The sequence below is a fragment of the Oreochromis niloticus genome, linkage group LG5, assembly GCF_001858045.2.
Source record: "Oreochromis niloticus isolate F11D_XX linkage group LG5, O_niloticus_UMD_NMBU, whole genome shotgun sequence".
NCBI lineage: Eukaryota > Metazoa > Chordata > Actinopteri > Cichliformes > Cichlidae > Oreochromis > Oreochromis niloticus.
In genome coordinates this window covers 20,797,479-20,820,877 of record NC_031970.2, presented here as the reverse complement: position 1 = coordinate 20,820,877, position 23,399 = coordinate 20,797,479, and the positions used below count along the sequence as shown (strand labels likewise).

Below are 23,399 nucleotides of genomic sequence, written 5' to 3'. Positions count from 1 at the left end.
AAGCAGCAAGATATTAAAAAAACAGTTTTATTGATTAAAAAACACACTATATCGGATTCATATCGGTATCGGCAGATATCCAAATTTATGATATCGGTATCGGTATCGGACATAAAAAAGTGGCATCGTGCCATCTCTAGTTTATACACCACATCTTTGTCTTGTTGGAGCACATGTGACTCTGTAAAGCCATGACGCGAAACTTCTATCACACTGTACAGACACAAAGACAGGAGGACGTGAAGTGAAAGTTTAAAAAACGAGAGCCGAGGCAAGTATTTCAAAACATGAAACAAAGACAACATGACTTTAAGGAACAAAGTGAGGCATCGCACACTTTATTATTATTCATACAACACCTATGAAAAGTATTTAATAATAATAAAAGAGCATCCATTCTATGTAAATTAATGTTTGCTTATTAACATCTGACAGTGCTGACAACAGCACTCAGACAGATAATCAGTTACAGTGAGTGTGAAAAATCAGTTGTAAAGAACTAACAATTTATCATAGAAAAACATTAAAACATCAATAAAAAAGCTTATTTATAGTCTTGTATTAAATGTTTGTTCTCATGTTTGTATAGTAAATATAAAGCTGCAGTCAGCACACAATGACATGTTTGTAAATCAGGTGGAATGAAGGTTTCAATAAATATGTATCAGTATCTTAAAAATTGTTAGTAATCTATTCAGGCCAATATGATAAAAACCCTCCACCAAAACACTGAAAAACATTTATGTATCTGATGTAACAAGATGTACGTGATATAAAGCATGTATGTATTAGTCCTCCTGTCATTCTAGTGAATACGAGCCTTTAAGAAACACAATAGCAAAGCCACACAAATGACCAACAAACACTTTAAGTGTTCTGTACTAATGCTGTAGTTGGCTAAATATATTCTAGTTATATGTGTGAGGGTTTTGAAAAGTGTATCATTGCAGGTTCACAGTATGTGAAGTGTGTCTTACTGTGGCCAGTTAGTGTGACACTTTGAAAACTGTGGTTTTCCTGAAAGCAAGTTCTAAAGTTAACATTTCATATAGGGGAGAGTCAGAGCAGTCAGACAGACTGTTGTAGCCTGTTCTGCACATTCACATTGTTCTTTTAATCATGGCTGATCTCCTGCTGCTAGTCGTTCTCATGTGTAAGTTAAACTTCTTATCAGGTTCATTCAATGTTCATATCAGCTATTCCTTAACATAGGCTCACTTATAATGGCTGTTAAATGTTGCTGTTAGCATGTTTCTCTTGTTTACATCAGAATGTTAATACTAGTTTACATTTTGTATTGTTGAATCTATTTTGTTGTTTTGTTCTTTTCTTCTTCAGATTCTTTTCATGAAATCGAAGCTCAAGGTCAGTCATATTTTCATGTTTTTATCACTGTATGGGATGTTTTTATTTTTATTTTTGGAGCTTCTCTACAGTAACTCAGCTTTGCTCATCATGAATATTTTTGTGCATATGTTAACTATTTAAAATTACATCTGTGTATATGTAATTTCAGCCAGGGTTCCACCTGAACTGACTGTGAATCCACCTGTGATCACAGTGGCAGACTCAGTCACACTGAACTGTACCACATCTGCTGCTGTGCCTCAGTGTGATTTCTACATTGCAAGCCAAAAACTGTCCAAAGGTTCCTCCTGTGTGCAGACACTGACAGGGAGTGAGCTGCTGAAGATCACACATAAGAGTGTACCTGCTGAGGTTGAAGTGAGATGTTCTTACACTGTACAGGTTTATAGTGATAAACATACATCTCCTGACAGCCAGCCATCCACAATCACCATAAACAGTGAGTGACTAAAGTATCATGAACAGTTTATATGTTTCACTGATGCTTATGGAGTTCGTCTCACAGCACATGCTGCCATTATAAGTATTTATTGTAAAATAAATAATATACATATAAATGTATTCAAATAATATAACATATACTTTAATTTTTCAGATCTTCATCCACCTAAATTGACAGTGAGCCTGCTGATGATCACAGTACCAGACTCAGTCACACTGAACTGTACCACATCTGCTGCTGTGTCTCAGTGTGATTTCTACATTGCAAGCCAAAAACTGTCCAAAGGTTCCTCCTGTGTGCAGACACTGACAGGGAGTGAGCTGCTGAAGATCACACATAAGAGTGTACCTGCTGAGGTTGAAGTGAGATGTTCTTACACTGTACAGGTTCATACTGTTAATCATACATCTCCTGATAGCCATCCATCCAATATCACCATAAACAGTGAGTGACTAAAGTACCATCAACAGTTTATAATATGTTTCACTGATGCTTATGGAGTTCATCTCACAGCGTATGCTGCCATTATAAGTATTTATTGTAAAATAAATAATATACATATAAATGTATTCAAATAATATAACATATACTTTAATTTTTCAGATCTTCGTCCACCTGAACTGACCGTGAATCCACCTCTGATCACAGAGACAGACTCAGTCACACTGAGCTGTCAGACACATGCTGCTGTGCCTCAGTGTGATTTCTACATTGCATGCCAAAAACTGTCCAAAGGTTCCTCCTGTGTGCAGACACTGACAGGCAGTGAGCTGCTGAAGATTGCACAGACGAGTTTACCTGCTGAGGTTGAAGTGAGATGTTCTTACACTGTACAGGTTTATAGTGATAAACATACATCTCCTGACAGCCAGCCATCCATCATCACCATAAACAGTGAGTGACTAAAGTATCATGAACAGTTTATATGTTTCACTGATGCTTATGGAGTTAATCTTACTGCTTATGCTATATTATTTATTTAATTTAAAATAAATAATATAGTTATAAATCTATTTAAATAATCTAACATATACTTTAATTTTTCAGATCTTCGTCCACCTAAACTGACAGTGAGCCCACTGATGATCACAGAGACAGACTCAGTCACACTGAACTGTCAGACTCCATCATCTGTTTCTGTGACTCAGTGTTATTTGCTCTTTTCAGGAGATAAAACTGTCAAAATATCTCCTTTTCTGTGGACTCTGACAGGGTCTGAAATTTTGTCAATGACACGTCAACGTTCGCCTGTTACAGTTGAAATGACCTGTTATTACGTTTCTAAATATAAATCTCCAGTGAGTAACATGTCAGCAATCATCATACAAAGTAAGTAAATTCTGCTGAAGTGCTGTGCATTACGAGGATGTTTGGCTACAGTATCAATACGAAAAAGCATGTTTCTATCAATTTGGGTGTTGAGGGAGGTTACCGTATTTTCCGCACTATATGGTGCACTTAAAATCCTTTAATTTTCTCAAAAATCAATAGCGTGCCTTATAATCCGGTGTGCCTGATTTTTGAATTCTGGTTGTGCTTACAGACCTTGAACCAGTTTTATGTGGTACCCAGTGCTCAAAAATCTGTCAAAAAATGTTTTAGTACGACTTTGGTAAGCTACAAAGCCGTATCACTTGAGGGATTGTCGGAGCATTACGGCTACTGTAGTCAGGAGCCTCGTGGAGTAATATGGGTCCAAAACTCCATCCACTTCAGGTCCCAAAGTCAAACGAACACTGTGGAATCACTGAGAGTTAAAAGCTGTCTAAATTCTTTCATCTTTAATAAAATAATCAGTGATGCAGCTTTACTAGTTGTAACAATTGAGTTTAGCATCCAGGCATCCATGAAAACAGAATTTATTAAGTTTATTAAATTTAACGGAGTTAGAAGTTAGCAGGAATTTAGCTCGCTAGTTTCCACGTAAACATGATATAGCATGTTCTGACTGAGAGATTTCTGAAAAAAATTAAAACGTACAGCTCTGCTATACCAACATAAATGAAGACAGAAAACTAAACAGCAGTGACGTTTGTGGGTTACTGAAGTTGGGCTAGCTGGTATATAATGATGTGCTACGTGATCGCTAGTGACACAGCTAAGTTAGCATAGCATAAACACAGCAAAGCTGGACAATGAACGCTAACTTTTTTCCACTCAATAAAAGTTAATGTGAGGGTTCCCAATGGTTAGGGACAAATGCAATCGCATGGCAGGATGCTGTAAACGGACCAAACTTCAGTCAAGAGAACAACTGAGATAATCTATCCACAATACGAGGTTAGTTATTAATATACTGCAACAACATGGGTATAGAGCAGCTGTTCATTGACAGTGCGGCTTAAGGTCAGAAAAAAACGGTATAAAAAAAATTTTTGCATCACATTTGATCAAACTTTGAGAGAGGTTTCTATTATTAGATTGACTGAAAGAAATTAAACATTTGTTTATTTAACTTGAGAAATTTTTATGCTTTTTAGCTCCTTGGCCTGAACTGACAGTGAATCCACGGATGATCATAGAGCCATACTCAGTCACAGTGAACTGTCAGACTCCATCATCTGTTTCTGTGACTCAGTGTTTTTTGTACTTTATGAGAAGACAAAAATCTGCGTCCATCTCCTGTCAGCAGACACTGACAGGAACTGAGCTCCTCTTTATGGCACAGCAGAGTTCACCTGCTGAGGTGAAAGTGACATGTTTTTACATGTCACCATATAAAGGAGGACAATACCAGTCTCCTCACAGCAACATATCCTCCATCAGCATACAAAGTAGGTGATTATACTGTGCTGGTCTATATTATACCTCAGTACAGCATGTGCATATACTTTTTGTTTAAAAAACCAAAGTAGGAAGCGAAAAGCTGATGTTTATAGAGTTTAATTTAATTTAATTGTAATGCATTAGGATGGATGTACAGTTTTATTCTTAAATAAACTGCCAGTTTGTTGAATTGATTTAAGACCAAATTTCCAGTGAGTACCATGTCATCAGTTACTATACAAAGTGTTTAAATACGACAGTATTACACTAATATGTCGAGGTTAAGCTACAATATCAATACAAAACGACAAGCTGTTCTCGAATTGTGTAATGAAAATTATAATGTGCATCAGATTTGATCATTTAAAAAAACACTCCCAGAGCAATGTCTGTTGTTAGATTTGATTTTCAAAATGAATGAAAAATGCATTTATTTAACTTGATACATTTGTATGCTTTTTAGCTCCTCAGCCCAAACTGACAGTGAATCCACAGATGATCATAGAGCCATACTCAGTCACAGTGAACTGTCAGACTCCATCATCTGTTTCTGTGACTCAGTGTTTTTTGTACTTTATGAGAAGACAAAAATCTACACCCATCTCCTGTCAGCAGACACTTACAGGAACTGAGCTCCTCTTTATGGCACAGCAGAGTTCACCTGCTGAGGTTGAAGTCACATGTTTTTACATGTCACCATATAAAGGAGGACAATACCAGTCTCCTCACAGCAACATATCCTCCATCAGCATACAAAGTAAGTGATTATACTGTGCTGGTCTATATTATACCTCAGTACAGCATGTGCATATACTTTTTGTTTAAAAAACCAAAGTAGGAAGCGAAAAGCTGATGTTTATAGAGTTTAATTTAATTTAATTGTAATGCATTAGGATGGATGTACAGTTTTATTCTTAAATAAACTACCAGTTTGTTGAATTGATTTAAGATCAAATTTCCAGTGAGTACCATGTCATCAGTTACTATACAAAGTGTGTAAATACGACAGTATTACACTAATATGTCGAGGTTAAGCTACAATATCAATACAAAACGACAAGCTGTTCTCAAATTGTGTAATGAAAATTATAATGTGCATCAGATTTGATCATTTAAAAAAAAACACTCCCAGAGCAATGTCTATTGTTAGATTTGATTTTCCAAATGAATGAAAAATGCATTTATTTAACTTGATACATTTGTATGCTTTTTAGCTCCTCAGCCCGAACTGACAGTGAATCCACAGATGATCATAGAGCCATACTCAGTCACAGTGAACTGTCAGACTCCATCATCTGTTTCTGTGACTCAGTGTTTTTTGTACTTTATGAGAAGAAAAAATACTGCGTCCATCTTCTGTCAGCAGACACTGACAGGAACTGAGCTCCTCTTTATGGCACAGCAGAGTTCACCTGCTGAGGTTGAAGTCACATGTTTTTACATGTCACAGCATAAAGGAGAACAATATCAGTCTCCTCACAGCAACATATCCTTCATTACTATACAAAGTAAGTGATCATACAAACTATATTATACCTCAGTACAGTATGTGCATTTATTTTTTGCTTTAACAAACCAAAGTATGAAGCTAAAAGCCAATGTTTACAGTGCTTTATTTATTGTAATTATAATTTGTATTAGGAGAGATAAACCAGTTTTTTTCTTTGATAAACTGCCAATTTGTTGAATTGATTTAAGACTAAATCTTTAGTTTATGGTCTCATCAGTCATCATAAAACCAGAGTAAATACTACAGTGATGTACAAATATTTGGATGTTAAGATAAACTATCAGGACAAAACATCAAGCACTTCTCAACTTGTGGGTGTGTGAGGAAATTTTTAATGTGCATTAGACTTAATCATTTCAAAAAGTAAAAACCTCAGAACAGTTTTCATTGTTAGACTTTATTTTCAAATAAATGAAACATTTGCTCATTAAACTCATCAAATGTTTATGTCTTTAGATCCTCGACCTGAACTGACAGTGAATCCATGGACGATCACAGAGACAGACTCAGTCACAGTGAACTGTCAGACTCCATCATCTGTTTCTGTGACTCAGTGTTTTTTGTACTTTATGAGAAGAAGAAATTCTACGTCCATCTCCTGTCAGCAGACACTCACAGGAACTGAGCTCCTCTTTATGGCACAGCAGAGTTCTGCTGAGGTGGAAGTGACATGTTTTTACATGTCACAGCATAAAGGAGGACAATACCAGTCTCCTCACAGTAACATATCTTTCATTAACATACAAAGTAAGTGATCACAATGTGCTGCTCTCTATTATACCTCATTATAGGATGTGCATTTATTTCTACAAACCAAAAACGGTAGCTAAAGCCTAAATGTTTATAAGGCTCTCTTTAGCTTTAAATGTAACAGATATTAGGAGGTGATACATAATTTCATTCTTCAATCAATTTTGTATTTGTTGAATGGATTTAAGGCATTCCAAGGAGAAGAATTCTGAGTACTGATATATGTGTTTATACTGCATTCAGTATTACGCACTGACATCAGATGACGGTAAAACAATATTGTTTTGAATTTAAAAGAGGACTGTTAAGTGTAAAACACTGACACTGTGCTGTTGTAGCATTGCAGTAGTGGAAGGAAAAGGCCTTTTGTCGTGAATTCATAAGAAATTCAAATAATGAAACAATCGCAACACCATCTTCTTTTATTGCAGCTGAAAACAACACTTTGACCTCTGCTCCTCCTCCTTACATCAACTTCACAAGTGACACAATCACAAGAAACCCAACTATTGGTAAGATTTTTACAAGTCACTAAAAATGTCTCGGTCAATTCCCGTTGGCGTTGTTGTGTTTTGACATTTGAAGATAGTCATTTATTTCAGTATTCATTACTTCTAAAAATCTCAGCATTAATGGGACTACTTCTTCTACTACACACGAAAAACAAAATATTTCCTTAAACATTGAAATAGGTTGGTGTTTTGTTTTGGGGTTTTTTGTTTTTGTTTTTGTTTTTTGTTTTTTTACAGTAACTGTCCTCCTGTTTTTTCTCTTAACAAAATGGGACATGAGACTGACACATGTCTGTGGTCTGTGTTTTTTCTAGTACCTTTTGCTCGTAAAATTCTACCTATAGTTGCAACTGGTTTTGGTGTAACTGTGGGCATCATCTCACTGACAGTGGCTCTTGTTTTTGCGAAAAGAAGAAGTGGTAAGGACAGTAACAATTCCTTATGTCATGTATAGCCTGAAACCTTTTCTACAGTCTATGTGATGAGACCAGACTTTCATATATTAGAAGCTTATACACAAAATCCACTGACCACCTCATAAACTGATTGCTTGACTCCATATGTTATACTCCTTTTCAATACTTACAATCTATTCCACTATTGTGTTACTCCTCCTTAAGACTCAGCATTATGTTTCAGTTGCTCTGCGCCAACACTCTGTACCTCACTACTGCAACACACCAGCAAATATATTAATTCACCCAGCTGTTTTAATCCAGCTGTTACTCTATTGATGTCACATCCGATCGGTTTGTGTGGTGACTTTTAGAGGAAGGAAAGCAGAGATATACTCCTCCTGCCCCATCAATGAATGAATAAATACATTCATTGATGGGGCCTACATTCTGATTTTAAAACGTATATCAAATATTTTGTTTAAATCAGAGCTGAATTCAAAATAGAACTTTGTGATATGGTTAACTGTCAATGTGTGTAAAGTAAAGTAAGTTTCAGCATAAAAGCTGGTTAAACTTTGTGTATTTGGTCAACTAAGTGATTGCTCAGAGATGTAAAAAAAACTTCCCTTGACCTGATGAACATGGCAGGAGTTCCCTTCTCTATCGTTCAAACTGTCAAAAGGTTTCTTATATCATTGGCCGAAATGGTTGCTAAGACAAAACTTGTATGTTGCAGTGATAAATGAGAGGGATATTTCCTGCTAATGGTAGTTTTAATTCTACACAAAGCACAGATTGTAACTGACTTCAGATCAGCAAAAGCAGTGAAAGCAAGTCAGCGTTAGCTTGTCTAGCACAATGTTTATCTACAATGACAAAACAATTAATTGAAAACTGCAGGCCTCTCATCTTGACAAGCTCAAGTTATTGTTCACACAACTATAAGAATGCCCGTGCCCATATAGAGTTCAATGGCTCCATTATTAAGTGGCTGTATCCATCATTCTGCCCTAATAGAACATCACCTTCACAACCACTATGAATTAAATATTGACTCTTTATTCACTTCTGGTATTATGTTTCATAGGGTGTCTGCAAGTACTGTTGTTTTTTTCCTGAATGGTAGTTTTGTTATGCTGATTTTTGTTTTGCCTTTTGCTGTAGGTGACTTTTCAAACACAAAAAAAACTGACCAAGAAGGATCGGTACTTTTATTTATTTATTTATTATTATAAAAAATGTCCTGTGTCTAATAATAATTGAGGTGAGTAATTGCAATTCATGCATGACTTCTCTTCTTCTCCATTTCTTCTTTTTTATGAAACAAGTTACCTCGAAATGATAATGAAGCCTTCAATATGATCAGTTTAGTTCCTGGTGAGGACCCACCAAAAGGTGAGCTGCTGATTTTTGTGCTCCCAGGTTTCCTTTTGCTTTATTTTGGTATGAGGAAATAAGAGGAAGAATTAAGATTATTTTGATGAGCAAAGCATTTAAACAACAAACACCATGTTACTGTATGAATATCAGAGGAGTATACTACAAACCAAGATCACAAAGATGCACTTAAACAATAATATTTGCTGAGTGTGTTCAGCTCTGACTCTGAGATACGGGAATCACTGTAGTTTGTCACCAAATCAATGTGGCATTAATATTCCCGGTGATAATAATAATAATAATAATAATGCATTGGATTTATATAGCGCTTTTCAAGGCACCCAAAGCGCTTTACAATGACATTATTCATTCACTCTCACATTCACACACATGATAAACAGTCTACAAATATATTGATCACTTTTCTTATCTGTGTTCTAGTTGCTGCAATTACAGCAATGCCAAAAACAAGACTTGGCAACAGATTAGGACCAAGCATCAAAAAGATTATATATTTTCTATATCACCATTAAAATGTGAATAATTGTGTTGAGAATGTGACAGACTTCATTTAACGCTGTTTTCTACATGTTGTGTATATATATAATTTATTCTGTTGTGAAAGTTTTCCATTTAATAAAGCCTGCAGACAAGCGCTGAGCGGTAACTAACATTCTTTAATAAAAACAAGAACAGAAACCAAGCTTGGTGAGGGAATGCATCGCTGGGGCAGATGATCGGCAGAGTCCCTAACTGAGCCTAGCCTAGCATGGCCCTCGGTTAACACCTTGGTTTCACACCTTAAGGTTCACACTCCCCTGCTACCTCTTAGAGTCATCGAAGAGACAAAAGACTCTTCCCCCCACCCTGGGTTCTTTGTATGTGAATAATTCCCTTCAACTTCCTGAGGTACCATCTGTTTAACAGTATGAGTGTGAGAGACACTGAGACATGCTAAAATCCAGTGCCACCAAGGCATTATACAATAAAATAATGTGAATAATACATAAATAAAAGAAACTCTTCCACAATTCCTTATAACTACAAGAATGTGTAACTTCAAAGATCCACTGATCTGGACCAGGCTGTATGTTCAGCATTAGTTATCATGGTGATGTAGCACTAAAAAGAAAGCCACTGTTGTGACACTAAAAACTCTGACTTTAGATTCAACTTACCTTGCTAATCCAATAATTTTGCTTCATAATATATAACTCAGACCTTTTTCCTTTTTCATATATATAAACAGAGAGAGAGAGATTTGTAATGTATACAAATACAAAGTGATAGAAGAGTAACTTTATTTCTCAGAGTCCAGATCTGTGTTACTTGCTGGGTCTGATCAACTGAGCAGAGAAGAGTCTCAAACTGAGAATGTAAGTGAGACATGTGCATCCACAATATTAAATATACATGTATGTTCTACAGAGATGCAAAAAACTTTTGCTCTATTTTATTTCTAGTCTTCTGTATGCCACGTGTACTCCACCATCCCTGAGGAGCCGGATGAAAGATCTTTGAGGAAGGTGGATGTGGTATACAGCACTCTACAGTACTCCACCAACCCTGAGAAGCCAGATAAGAGATCTTCGAGGAAAACGGATGTGGTATACAGCACTCTACAGCTACACGGAAACAAATTAAAAAGTACTGTATTGGCAAAGAACAGAAGATAAGACTAAATGGCCATTACACACTCAAGCAATATCCATAAGGCAGGAAGGTATTTTTCTTCCTTTTCTTTTTCTTTTTTGTAGGAGTCTCACCTGGATAACATTTTTATGTTGCATGAAACATAATAATTTCCAAAACATTAACAGAATTATTAAACCTGATTTAACATTTTGTAAGTGCTTACTTTCTGATGTCAGTTCAGATCTTTGTATTACCAATGCACTGAGTATTATTCAAGCAGCATTTGTGTTTTCTACAAAATATGTTCTGTAGAACATTATGAAGGTTATTACATGCTGTAATTATCACTGTGCCTCACAAGGGCAGTGCCAGCTTCCATTAAATTCAGATGTAGATGTGGGTGTTACATTCTGTAATATGTACTATATATGGTTAAAATACATCAAATGCAGTAAGAATGCACATGCTTCATATAAACATAGTATGTAACTTTCTTTTTGATTTTATGTACTGTACAGCGTACATCACAAATAAGTATGTAACCCAATAAGTATAAAATCCAGAAAGATACACAGCATGAGGTAGATCACACTCTTTTTTTATTAGAAATAATAAAATTGTTACAGGGTTAAATTTACACAAGATGTCAGAAATCTTTACAAAAAAATTTAACCATTTTTTTTTTTTTATGATTTATTGGGTTAATAACACTCAAATTCATTCCATTTCCAGAGTGTAATAATCAGCCACCTGTGTTGAAATCTGAAATGCCCATGATGTTAATTCAAAATGAGCTAACGCCTCTGATGCACGTCCTTTCTGTTGTATAGTGTAAAGATTCATGTGCTCTCTGTGCTGAGGTGGTTTTTTTTTGTAGGAGCTCAATCTAGGTGTTCTTTTTCTCCTCGTCTTCCTTCATGCATTGCATATTCATTGTTTCCATCCTACATCTCTCCGACCTGTCTTCCCAGTGCGTTGTATGTGAAATGTATGTACAACTGGAAGTGGTCCAATTTCACTGCATATCTACGTGACAAATAAAGGGCTATCTATCGATCTATTAATGTAAAAGCCATTTTATGTGTTTGAATAAGAAGGATCTTGACCATTTCCAGTCATTGCAGAATGCTGCTGCTAAGCTTTTAACCAACACACAAAAGGGAAAGCATATTACTCTTTAATCTTTTTACATTAGCTACCTGTACATTTTAGAATTTATTTAAAAGTTTTAGCCCTTACTTTAAGATCCCTGTGTGGTCAAGCCCCAGCCTATATTTTTGACCTTCTACAACCCTACTCCTCTTCTCGCAGTCTGAAATCTTTCAGTCAAAGGCTGTTAATGGTCCCACAAAATCATTTTAGGGCCAGAGCGGATGAATCAAGTAAAATACTAACAATTAGATTAAACAACTAGCAAGTCTGGTACCAACTAGTAACAACAGTGATGATTAGTTGCTAGTCAATTAGTCATGCACATCCCTACTAATAACTAAAATCATTTAAATCAGTGGGAAATCTAGAAAAGTTATCAGTTCAATCAGTCTAATAAAATACTCTATTGATTTGAAAGCAGTTAATAATAACTACAATCACAGATGCATCTCAATAGTCAGTGAGGTTGAAGGATTTGAGAATTTTGCAAAGCAAAGATTGCTAGCATCCTATACAACATTAATTATGCCAACATATGTATTAAAGAGAATTTATTTGTACTGAGCAAAATCAAACAAAGATCTAACTAAAGACTTAAAATAGCTACACAGAAAGACTACTGTGTTTTGTCACAGGAACAGGAAGTGATACCACAGAGAGAGCCAAAACCAAGTGAGAGCGTGAATGTACTTCTATACTAAAATAGAAAACAGTCTCGATGTGCAAATGTCTGTTTATGGTTTCTAAAAAACAGACCATGAATAAAAATTTGCATTTCTTAGCTTGAACAGATACTTATGCAGTAAATTTAAAATTCTTGCTTGGGAAAAGTAACACAGAAAACCCGAATATGTAATTACTATATAATTAAGGGCAGACCACACGAGTGGGAGAACAACTGCCTTCTCATACTGCCTCTATTTTTATACTTAATATACTTTCATCAGCCACACAGCATGAGAACAAAATGAATACTTCAACAACACAGTGCTATTTACAATTATAGTATTGCACTTTTGACTTTGTTACGTCCTGTCTAGGGGCCAGGCCATAACATGAGTGAAGCGCCAGAAAATAAAGACAGAGTCTGACCTCCTTAACTTACTCAAAAACGGGAGAAAACGGGTGATCAAAAGAAACGGCAGCTCACCCCTACCAACTCCACTTCCTCAGCTGTCACAAAGTGACTGCAGCCAACAGCTGTCACAGGGTACTGTTTTGACATTGGGAGAAACGCGAGAACGTCTCTCCGGCAGCGCTCCAGCCTTCATTTATAGGTGGGTCCTCCAACTGGAAAGTCACTCCAGGGCTGTATATCCCCGCACCAATCACAGCCAGGCCCCTGGACAGCTGAATTAATGTACAAAACAAACACAAACACCCCCCTTCCATGAGAATTAAACAACCCTCTTATTTTTTAATTCCACACTAACACATTGCTCTTGACAGGGCATCAGCAATGACATTTTCCGTGCCTTTCTTATGCTTGATTTGCAGATTAAATGCAAATATAAATTGTAAATTTTAAAATCCTATGCACAAGTTTTGCAAACAACAAAGTTATTTTCAGCCATTTACCTTTTACCCTTTTTTTAATAACCATTTTGAACTATTTAACTACCATAAGAACTCCATCCCGAACAAAAACAGGAGCAGGGGATTTACTTTCTCCATTTGTGGCTGCAGACGAAAAACAGGGAGTCAGTGACGAGTCATCTTGCTGAGCAGTTATTAATGCATCCCTGCTTAACTTTAAGCTTAGCTCTGGCATCGGTGTTGTCACATCATGGCCACGTTCTGTTCTGCCACTCTTCCTGCTGGGAAACTTTCCCTCATCTAACGTAGCCATAAACGTGTCAAGCAAGATCGATAACGTCATCAAACTTGCATGATTGCACGAGTAATGTCACACACAGGGAACACACTTGATACAGGGGTAGCAGCACTAGCAACAGAAGCAAAAGGCATTTCAGGCGGTGGAAAAACTTTCCCACCAGCCAAGTCATTTCCCAGAATAAATGAAACCCCGTTAATAGGTAACCGGGAACTCACAGCAACTTTAACATACCCTGTTGTTACGGGCAAATGCACCTTATGTAGCGGCGCCCGAAGAACGCTCGTCTTAATTCCCCATACCAACACATCCGAATCACAAGCAGTTTTATTTTATTGTGTATATGTTGGAAGACTTTCTGTCTGAGAAGCTTTCCAGCTAAATATATGTAAATATGAAAAAATAATGCATGAAAAAATAATAAAATAAATAAATAAATGGAGGATACCTGTGTCTTGTATGTCCCCAGATGATGTCTTACCAGGAATGACGGTTAAATCTGTGGTTTTTCCCTAAAAACTTGGGCTACCTCCTGAGCTACAGACATCCCACAGGGCAATGTAGAGATGTTGTTGCATTGCTGAATAGCTGATATAGTGACTAGATGACTTGTTTAATTTTTGCTGTTTGTTTGGCCTCCATGTGAATCAAATCCAGCATATCAAGAATATTTGTTAGGGTTTGGATTAATAATTTAGCCAAGCCTCTACTGCCATCTAGTGGTACAAATACTAGTTTGTTGCTGGACAACTGCTTGTAGTGAAACCAAATGATATTTTACTTTGAAAAGTAAATAAAAAAACCCAATGGCAACAGGAACTCTACAAAATTTGTTAGGACCTAAAATGGAAAACTGAGCTCTGTCATGCAAGCTGTTTGTCATTTGTTATTAAACATTTCTTCTTGTTAAATTATTATCTTATGAAAGATAATGGTAAAAATCCATTAAATAAAAACTCATAAAAGCCTTGTTCATAATTAATGACACTGATATTGTGAATTCTAATAAATGTGAAAATAAACACACTCATTTACGCATTTGTTGAAAAATAAATTTTGCTCCTTGGCTCCTTGGTTGTTTGGGACATTTTTAAAGTATTGATCAGCAGAGGGCATCACTTTTATTCTGTATTACATATTATGTAACTACAGTGATCCAATAAAACAATGACCATGAATCATATTCTTTTTCTGTTTTCAGAAACTGTGAAAATGAAAGAGAAGACAAACGTTTACAACTGAAATATCTCAGACCTTTCAAAATCCCTCATGTTAGAGTCCATAAGCAGTCTCAAGCTAATGCAAAAGAAAAATGCAAAAAAAGAGAAATGACAAAAAATGTCATGTTATTGTCAATGCAAAGGCATAGAAACAACATTATATACATGATGCAAAAAAATAATTGACGCGTGTATCTCTTGGACCACAAGCAGAATGAGATTAAATACATTCTATATCATCAAACTTTACATGAAGATTTAAAGTACTTTTAACCAAACCTTATTCTATTATCACATACTATTAAACAGTTTTTTAATCGGTGCTACCCTTTTAACACCTTATTTAATATATTTTAACCATTTTCAAAGAACATACTAACTTAAATGCACATGAATCCATGACAGAAACATGTAAAATAAACACCTTTATTTTATTGTCAGTTAAATATTATGTTTTATTATTTTTAAAATGCAAATAGCCAATATTTTTATACTTCTCCAAATGCTTTAATAATGAAAACAAATGCAATGTCTGCAATAAAAAATCAGAACCTTTATTTTTGTATTGTCATACATTATATCCAGTTAATGCAGTATTATTTGATTAAGTTTTTCAATGGCTGAGCTTGCCATACACCCCGCAGAGACAACTATTCACACCCTCATCCACACACCAGTTACTATTTAACCATTTTTGCTGCTCACAAACTTGGTTGCTGTGAAGCAACAGCCTAACAACTGCACCACTGTGATGCCCTCTAAAACTTCACATGTGCTTAAATGAGAAAAATTATTAGTTTTTAAAGTAAATGTCTCTGCAGACTGTACCTGGCCTCTGCACTGAGCCTCACCTTCCTGCTATTCTGCAAAAAATAAATACATATTCTTTGACAAAAATAAATCACAATTTTGTCAACAAAGAGATTGTAATATTTGGGAGACATCTTATTAAATAATGCCTCATGTTATGCAGTGTTTTAGGGGTGTGTCACTACAACGTGACTTACTTTGTAGTAATTAGTTGAAAACCCACTCTCTTGATGATGGTGAAGCACCATTTACTTTATAAATTTTGCCTGATTAAATCATGAAAGCTTAGTTGTATGTGATCAGTTTTTGTCCAGTTTACACGTATAAATAGAATTTAATATTTCTGTAATTTTCAGTAATGTTATTCTGGAGCCAGGCTTTTTACAATTATCAATTTGCGAAATTTGGGAGAAAAATGTTTCTAGAAAATGAAAAGAAAAGAGAAACAAACTTTGATTGATCTGCAAATGGTGCATATAAAAATGCTGGTAATTGCAAAACAGGTAAAGTAGTAGTTAAACTTCTTTAATTAAGACTGAAAATCTGCATAAATTATATGCTGATTAATTTCTTTAAAATCAACAATTACAATTATCAGTATTGTCTCTGCAATGGAAACATTTTTGTTAGCAAAGAAGACTTTCATATGAATTTTTTATAAGTTGGTGCCCAGTTAACAACAAATTTTTATAATTAAAAACTGAGAGAAAAGGCATACATGTTCACTGTCAAACATAATTCAGTCGTTTGTGATCAGAGGTCACACTTAATGGGATGTGTTTATTCATATCAAAGCACAATCATTTCTAATTTCTAATTCAACATTTTCTGTAAAGTGAGTCAGGATAATTGTTAAATGCACCAGTTTTATCATTCGATGCTGGTTCCACTGACATTATGCCTGCAACAGTAGTGAATACACAAAAGCAGTTTAAAATAGTCATTACACATTCTGTGACTTTATGCACCTTTACTATTCATTGTAAATACACCTGATTCATTTTGCAAGGTTCGTTTAAAAGATCATGAAAATTTGCCGTATAATTACAATCTAAGGAAACATGTTGTGCAGATTAAGGTATACATTTAAGCAGATGTAATATATGACAAATTGTTGTGATTGTTGTGACCTGTTCTTTCATCTTGTGGTGCTGGTTTCATAGGATGTGTGATATCTGAAGGAATGACTGTATATCTCATGCTGTCTGTCTGAAAGGCAGAAAAACATACTGAAATCAACATGTCATGATCCTGGGCTTTGAACCCAGCCTTTTCTGTTTTGGACTTGATATTTTCTGTTTGACATTGTTGTACTTTTGAGTTTTGATATTACGTTTGCCTAAGTTATGTTTTCATTTTGATCTCGTTAGTTATCAGATTTTTCATGTCCTCCTGTTTTCCCTATGCCTAGTATGCATTTCTGTGTTATTTTCTGGGTTTAGTCAGTTTTGTCTTTGTGGTTATTTTGGCCTATGAAGTTTATGTACCTTAGTCTCAGTGTGCTTGTCACTTCCTGTTTTATTTTGATAGTCACTTGACCTGTTGTGCATCATGTTCAGTTTGCTTCCTGTGTGACTTTATGGAACTTTAATATTTCTATAAATGCCTGTCCACAACCATGTTAAAATAATAAATGTTAGTGATATAAACTGCTCAGTGATAATGATGTGAACCTCTCGTTCCACAGTATCTAAAAATGGATTTATCCTATAAATATTGAGAGGCATGACAGGCTTGGAGAATAAACATGCTTCATTCTGCTGAAAAATTTTTTAAACACAATTTAATGTTTGAATTAACAAGTTCAAAGGGTCAAAGGACGGCTCATATCTGTAATGCTTATCAGGATACATCTGTGGGTATTTTGTGATTAATATGTAAGACAAATCAATGGAGTCCAATGAATGACTTTTCAATATAGCACATATTCCAGCACAAAGTTAACCAAACCTATCAAAAAAATAATGAATTACATCTTCCTGCAGATAACATTTTACTTCAAATAAAAGTTTTAATACTTCACCGAGGGACTTGGTTGCTGTTTGTCCTCATTGCTCTTTTCCTTAGCTATGGAGCCTCTGGCCGTTGCAGTAAGGAGCAGCTCTGTTATTGGAGGTATATCCTGTGGTCCTGTCCAATCCATCATAACTTCATATGCAGATGATGTGGCCCTGACACTGACTGATGCCATGCTCTCTTTGCCTTCCTTGTTTTACCCCATCAACAAATTTGGGCAACTCTCTGGTTTCACAATTAATTGGGACAAGTCCATTTTTATGCCACTGGCAGAGGGTCTTGACTCCAGCTTTAGCTCTAGCTTGCCCTTTAAAATCACCACGAGTCACTTTATTCTGCCCTCCCTGTACTTTGATGCCCAGTTTGGCAGATAGATAAACAGTTCTTCAAAAGGAGAGGCAAACGCTTCCAGTTGTCATTGCAGGGTTTATTTGTCTCCCTAATGAAGGCAGTGTAAAACTACAAACATAAGAAAAGCATATTAAAACATACATTTGGAACATATTATATCTGAGTTTTCTTATATTTTGTTATTCGTTGTTAATGTTTAAGTGTCATTTAGTTCTCTAAGCTCATTTCTATTTTGCCTAGGTGGCCCTGTTATCATTTATTATCTATTAAATTCCCCTTGTGTCTTCATCCACTGTGTTTAAGTCTCCCTCACCCTTCTTGTGTTTCAGTAATGTCTTTGTCTCCAGTCTCCTCCTCCTGTTTACATGTTTACCCAGTGTGACCCATGTTCTGTTTGCACTTTGTTATGTCCCTGTTTCATCTACAGTCCCCTTTTCCCCTCTGTATTTCTTTTACAGTGTGTGTGTTTCCCATCTATCCGTGATGTTCAGTCCACGTCTGTCTAGGTTTCCTGTTTTATTTTGACAGTAGTTTTAGTTTTAGTTTTGCTTTCCTTGTGGCATCGGGTTAATTTCGGGTATCAGCTATGTTCCCCATGTGTTTCTTCTTTCTCTGGTCGCCTCCTGTCTGTATATATTGTGTGAGTTTTTCCCCGACCTTTGTTGTCACGTCTGCTTTTCCCCCGTGGCTCTCCTGTTTCATCCCAGTATTTCTAAGGTCTCGCTAATGTCCTGGGTCTTGTCTTATTTTGCTTAGTTTTGCCAGTTCAGGAGACCCTCTGTTTAGTTTATTATGTATACTTCTCCTAGTTTGGTGTCTCTGCCTTAATAAACGGCATGCTTTTAGTTACTTCCCGTTTCTGTCTTTTATGGTCTGCATTTAGGTCCTCACATAATAGAATCCACATGATCTGCCTCTGCATATTATGACACACTGTTTCCACTGTCAATAGTAACTTGATTTTGTGGCCTCATAGTCACACAACTATCAGGCTGAAGAAGGAGTCTTGGTTAGCCTGTGGGACTTTGAAGGCAGCTGATAGGTACTGACAGATCAAGGGGAATGCAGCTTGGTCAGTGGGTGAAGCAGGACCCCGGTCCGGATGGGCCTGGGCCCCCTTTCCCTGGCGGGTTGCAGAGTATGGGGGTGCCTACTGGGGTCAGCGGGGGAGCTGTGCCTCAATTTTATCTCACAACTTAGACATTCACATTACTCACACTCTCATAACACATACATATAGGATCTTGGGGGTGGGCACGCTACACAGAATCCAAAAGACCATCAGGGTGTACAACCTCACCCCTGGCGTCGTTGCCCACCTTTCAATTTTAAATACATGTAGACATTGAGGGCTATCGGGAGGGGCTATGCACTTACCTGCTGCTCTCTGGCAGGTGGCTCCATGACCTCCTGGGTTTTAATTGCACCTGAGAACACACATGCATCAACGCTACATATGAGCGGGCGGAGGGAAGTTTGGAGTCTTCACACACCCCCATTCTCTGCGGCCTGTTGGAGCGGGGGGGCTGGGAGGAGGAGTTGGCCGTCCGATTGGGGTCTGGATTGTGGGGCCTCCCTGCTGCTGCCGAGTTGGGGCAGTCTGCTTCTCTCCACCCCAGGGAAAAGGGTAACATTACCTGGGTCTGGGTGCAGTTTCCCCCTCCAGGGGCAAGGGTACCTAGACCTGGGGCTTAGAGTACGCTTGGGGAGTGTGATTGTGTGTACAGTGTCTATTTATGTCTGTCTCCACGTTGGGTGAGTGTTGAGTAATTGCATATGAGAGCATGAGGGTGGGAATGGATGTTTGTATCTGTGTGTACCTGTATGTCTGTGTCTATATGTCAGGTTGGGTATCAGACGCCACCTCTCTAGGGACATCTCAGGCCCTCCAAGGTATGGAGGTCTATCTCCCCCCACCACTTCCCCTGCCAGTGGCAGACGCCCTCAGACATCGGTGCGTTGGTGGTTCTTTGTATCAGGGGATGGGCGCCCAGGCACGCACCGGCTCACTCCTTGGTGGCTGCTTATCGGGGCCTGGAGCCTGGGGCTCGCTCGGGCCACTTCGGGGGTGGGGTACCCTCAGCCTCTCGGCCTGGGGCTCGGTCACTCTGGCACAGCTGGCTGGCGGCGGAGCTCACGGGCACGTCACTGCAACCCCCCCTGGCTTCTGCTCCGCGGCTGCTGAGTGACCCTCATTTGGGGCTCTCCTCACCTCTTCCTGGGATAGTGGCGCGGCTGCCCCTCTGTTGGTCTTCCTTGGTCTCTTGTGTTCTGAGGGCCTCTGGATGTCTGGAGTCTTGATCTCCTCCATACCTGCTTCATGCCCTGGAGGACGGGGCTGTGGCCCCCCACACCCTCTAGCAGATCATTACATGAAGGAACCTTTTAAATACAAGCGCGTTCATGCTCACAGGTGTACAAACGGGTGCTCACACACACAAACTACACCCTTTTTGGCTCCTACCTCAAAGCACACTGTGCGCTGTCGATCCTACGTCCTGCACAATAATGTTTAATATTTAGTATTTACTGTTATATTCCCATAGATCATCGTGATGTTGTTTATTATATTGCTCTTTTTTTTTCTTCTGCTTGTTTTCTCTTTTTTTCGTTCTCAACAGGTGATCCAGGTGATTGATATACGTATTTTTGGTCTGCTTATTTTGTTGTTTTTTGTTTTTTGCCCTTTATCCCCGTCCCTCTTCCCCGCTGTTTTTCTTTCCCTCTTTTTTTCTCCCCTTTCTTTTCCCCAGTCAAGTCTGTCCCATATTTAGCAAGTGAAAATAAAATAAAATAAACAATAAAAGGTGAATCAAATAGACCATTATGGCAAGGCTGGGATGGTCCATTTGGTAAAGTCAATCCGTTGGGCATCTTTCTTCGCCTTTAGACAATAATTCTGATGGCAAAAGAGCCAAACGGGACAGTTTTAGTCTAGCGGTATTAGGTATTAGTCTGCATGATTCAATTCAATTTCAATTCAATTTTATTTATATAGCGCCAAATCACAAGAAAAGTCGCCTCAAGGCACTTCATAGGTACAGAGAAAAACCCAACAATCATATGACCCCCTATGAGCAAGCACTTTGGCGACAGTGGGAAGGAAAAACTCCCTTTTAACAGAAAGAAACCTCCGGCAGAACCAGGCTCAGGGAGGGGTGGCCATCTGCTGTGATCGGTTTGGGTGAAACTATGAAAACAGGATGTGTTTCATAGTTTCTAACAAGCCTTTGACAGTTAAACATAACATGACCGAAACAAAAATAACAAAAAAAATCACACAAATTATATGTTAACTTCATTTATTTTTAGCTAAGTAAACTCTAAAAATTCTAACAGACAGCTGGTGCTTAGAATACAGTTGAATAACTATTAAAAAACAGATGATATAATATTTCTGTCCAGGTTGCAGTCTTAATGATGAACATGCTGTTGCAAACTCTGCTCCTCTCGGTGGAAATGCGCCTTCTCTTTTCTCTTTGTATAAAAACATTTTAAAAGTCAGTTTAATCTCAAAATTCACTGTTAAATCCAAAACACACCAGATAAAGAAAAGCACATCACAGTGTTCATGAAATGATGGGTTGATCCATCTTCTGGGGTGGGCCTATAGAGGAGTGCTGAAGATTTCCCTGTGAGGAAGCTGCTGGTGAAGATCATGAGTCCTGTGTAGAAATGTTTACCTTATTTTAGAGTTTAGACATGTAGGAATGTTTAGTTTGTTTTAGAGTTTAGAAATGTGTTAAGATAGAATGTAGAATTATGGTAGAGACACTGACACTGCCCTGGATATAAATAAAGGCCTGACTGTGTCATGAACTTAGGAGTAGATCTTAGGAGACCCTCCCCAGTTGAACTGTGAAAGTAAGACAAAGAGGAGTTAATGCTGAGTGGAAATTCCCCAGAGGATACCTGTGTGGGGGTCTCAACATTGTAACTTGATAACTGTGGTCTGGAAGGGAGATGGTTTTTATGGCCCCTAGGAAGAGACACACACCCACAGTGTTTTAACTGTTACACTCACACATCCACATGCACACTCACTCACGTGCACTCACATAGACACGCGGCTACGCGCACACACAGGCACTCACGTGCTCGTGCATACACACACAGACATACAGAGTTTCCAGCACACCATGGGGGATTTATGATGGGGTCGCTCCTATAAAGCTGCCTGGAACTAACAAAGGGGTGAAGATTGTTTCAGAGGGACACCGGCCTCGTCTTCCCTTCTAGAAGTGCATGCTTAAATGAAGATGAATAAAGATTGTCGCTGTCTAAAAATGCATAACAAAACCTAAGGAGTGCTGAATCCTTCAATAATACAGACTATTAGAGTAACAATTGTGTAGCATCGCTAACTAGCTAGCAACAAGCCTCCAACACATTGCGTATGCTAGCGGCTAATCTGGCAAATGAATTAACAACAGAGTATTTTAGATGTTGTAGAATGATACGATGTTAAGCTGTGCGTCTTTTAAATAACAGTGACATGGTTGTATTTAATTTCTACTGAATTAGTCGTCAGTCGCGGTAAACCCATCAGCAAATAAACTGGAGCAGCCGGGCTATGTAGAAAGTGTAGGGGGGCGTTTTTTGCGGTCACATCCAGAGGGTGTGGTGGCGGGAGCGTGACATAGTCGCTCCACCTCAGGTCACTACTGCACAGACTCTGGCTCCAAAAATGCAAGATGGCAGTGTGGAATTAAAGAAATTATTTTACTGCTACAATATAATCTGCAGCATTAACATTGCATTAACAATATAACATATAACCTCAAGACGGCATTAAGATGTTTAAATATACTGGCACCATATTAACCTTTATTACAGGTACAGTTTTAACTCTTTTATACACACCCTGCATTTTGTGCTTGTTAAAGAGTTGAAGCTCAGTCAGTTAGTTGAAGGTCATAAGCTTTGTTTGGCGCTATGTCCAGACAATCTATTGTGTAAGTGACTTTGAGCTATGGAAAGAAGGGCCTACACACTTACAAAACACATATACCACGTTATTCATTATTATCTTTTATTTGTTTATATCCTTTTTATTAAGCTTTGAGTAGTGGCATTTGATTAAAACATTTATTCAATATATTACATATATAGTTTCATTTAGGTTATTACACATGAGAGTTGATCTCTGTCTGGAGGTTTGACGAGGTGAGACAGAGTGCATTTGAGGTCAAGACACACACACACACACACACACAGTAGGTAGACTCATTTCTAGGTAAGAGTTCAGACATATT

General features: G+C 37.6%; 2 protein-coding genes across 4 annotated transcripts in view; both read left to right on the top strand.

The window, feature by feature from the left end:
- LOC109194387 (uncharacterized) overlaps positions 1-11,134 on the top strand; it is a 74,378-nt gene extending 63,244 nt beyond the window's left edge. For both annotated transcript variants that reach the window (XM_019358855.2, XM_019358856.2), the window contains exons 7-13: positions 6,543-6,833; positions 7,268-7,348; positions 7,663-7,767; positions 8,911-8,951; positions 9,075-9,141; positions 10,438-10,502; positions 10,590-11,134. In XM_019358855.2, the coding sequence (XP_019214400.1) occupies positions 6,543-6,833; positions 7,268-7,348; positions 7,663-7,767; positions 8,911-8,951; positions 9,075-9,141; positions 10,438-10,502; positions 10,590-10,802 (863 nt within the window). In that variant the 3' untranslated portion in view covers positions 10,803-11,134. The remainder of the gene's footprint in view (positions 1-6,542; positions 6,834-7,267; positions 7,349-7,662; positions 7,768-8,910; positions 8,952-9,074; positions 9,142-10,437; positions 10,503-10,589) is intronic.
- Positions 1,002-3,183, top strand: LOC102081117 (uncharacterized). Of its 2 annotated transcripts, XM_019358859.2 has the most exons (6): positions 1,002-1,153; positions 1,339-1,365; positions 1,517-1,807; positions 1,964-2,254; positions 2,414-2,704; positions 2,858-3,183. In XM_019358859.2, exons 1-6 carry the CDS (start codon positions 1,120-1,122, stop codon positions 3,145-3,147), a joined length of 1,224 nt encoding a protein of 407 aa, XP_019214404.1. In that variant the 5' UTR covers positions 1,002-1,119; the 3' UTR covers positions 3,148-3,183. The 2 variants fall into 2 exon arrangements, with proteins under 2 accessions (XP_019214404.1, XP_019214405.1); XM_019358860.2 differs by lacking the exon at positions 1,964-2,254 and having other exon boundaries at positions 1,008-1,153.
- Positions 11,135-23,399: the final 12,265 nt, after the last annotated feature.

What these genes read in the sequence shown, in the direction of transcription:
- LOC102081117 (XM_019358859.2), top strand. Translation starts at nt 1,120, where the DNA reads ATGGCTGATCTCCTGCTGCTAGTCGTTCTCATGT. An exon ending in ATCCACAATCACCATAAACA is followed by an intron (nt 1,808 to 1,963) that starts GTGAGTGACTAA and finishes TTAATTTTTCAG; the next exon opens with ATCTTCATCCACCTAAATTG. An exon ending in ATCCATCATCACCATAAACA is followed by an intron (nt 2,705 to 2,857) that starts GTGAGTGACTAA and finishes TTAATTTTTCAG; the next exon opens with ATCTTCGTCCACCTAAACTG.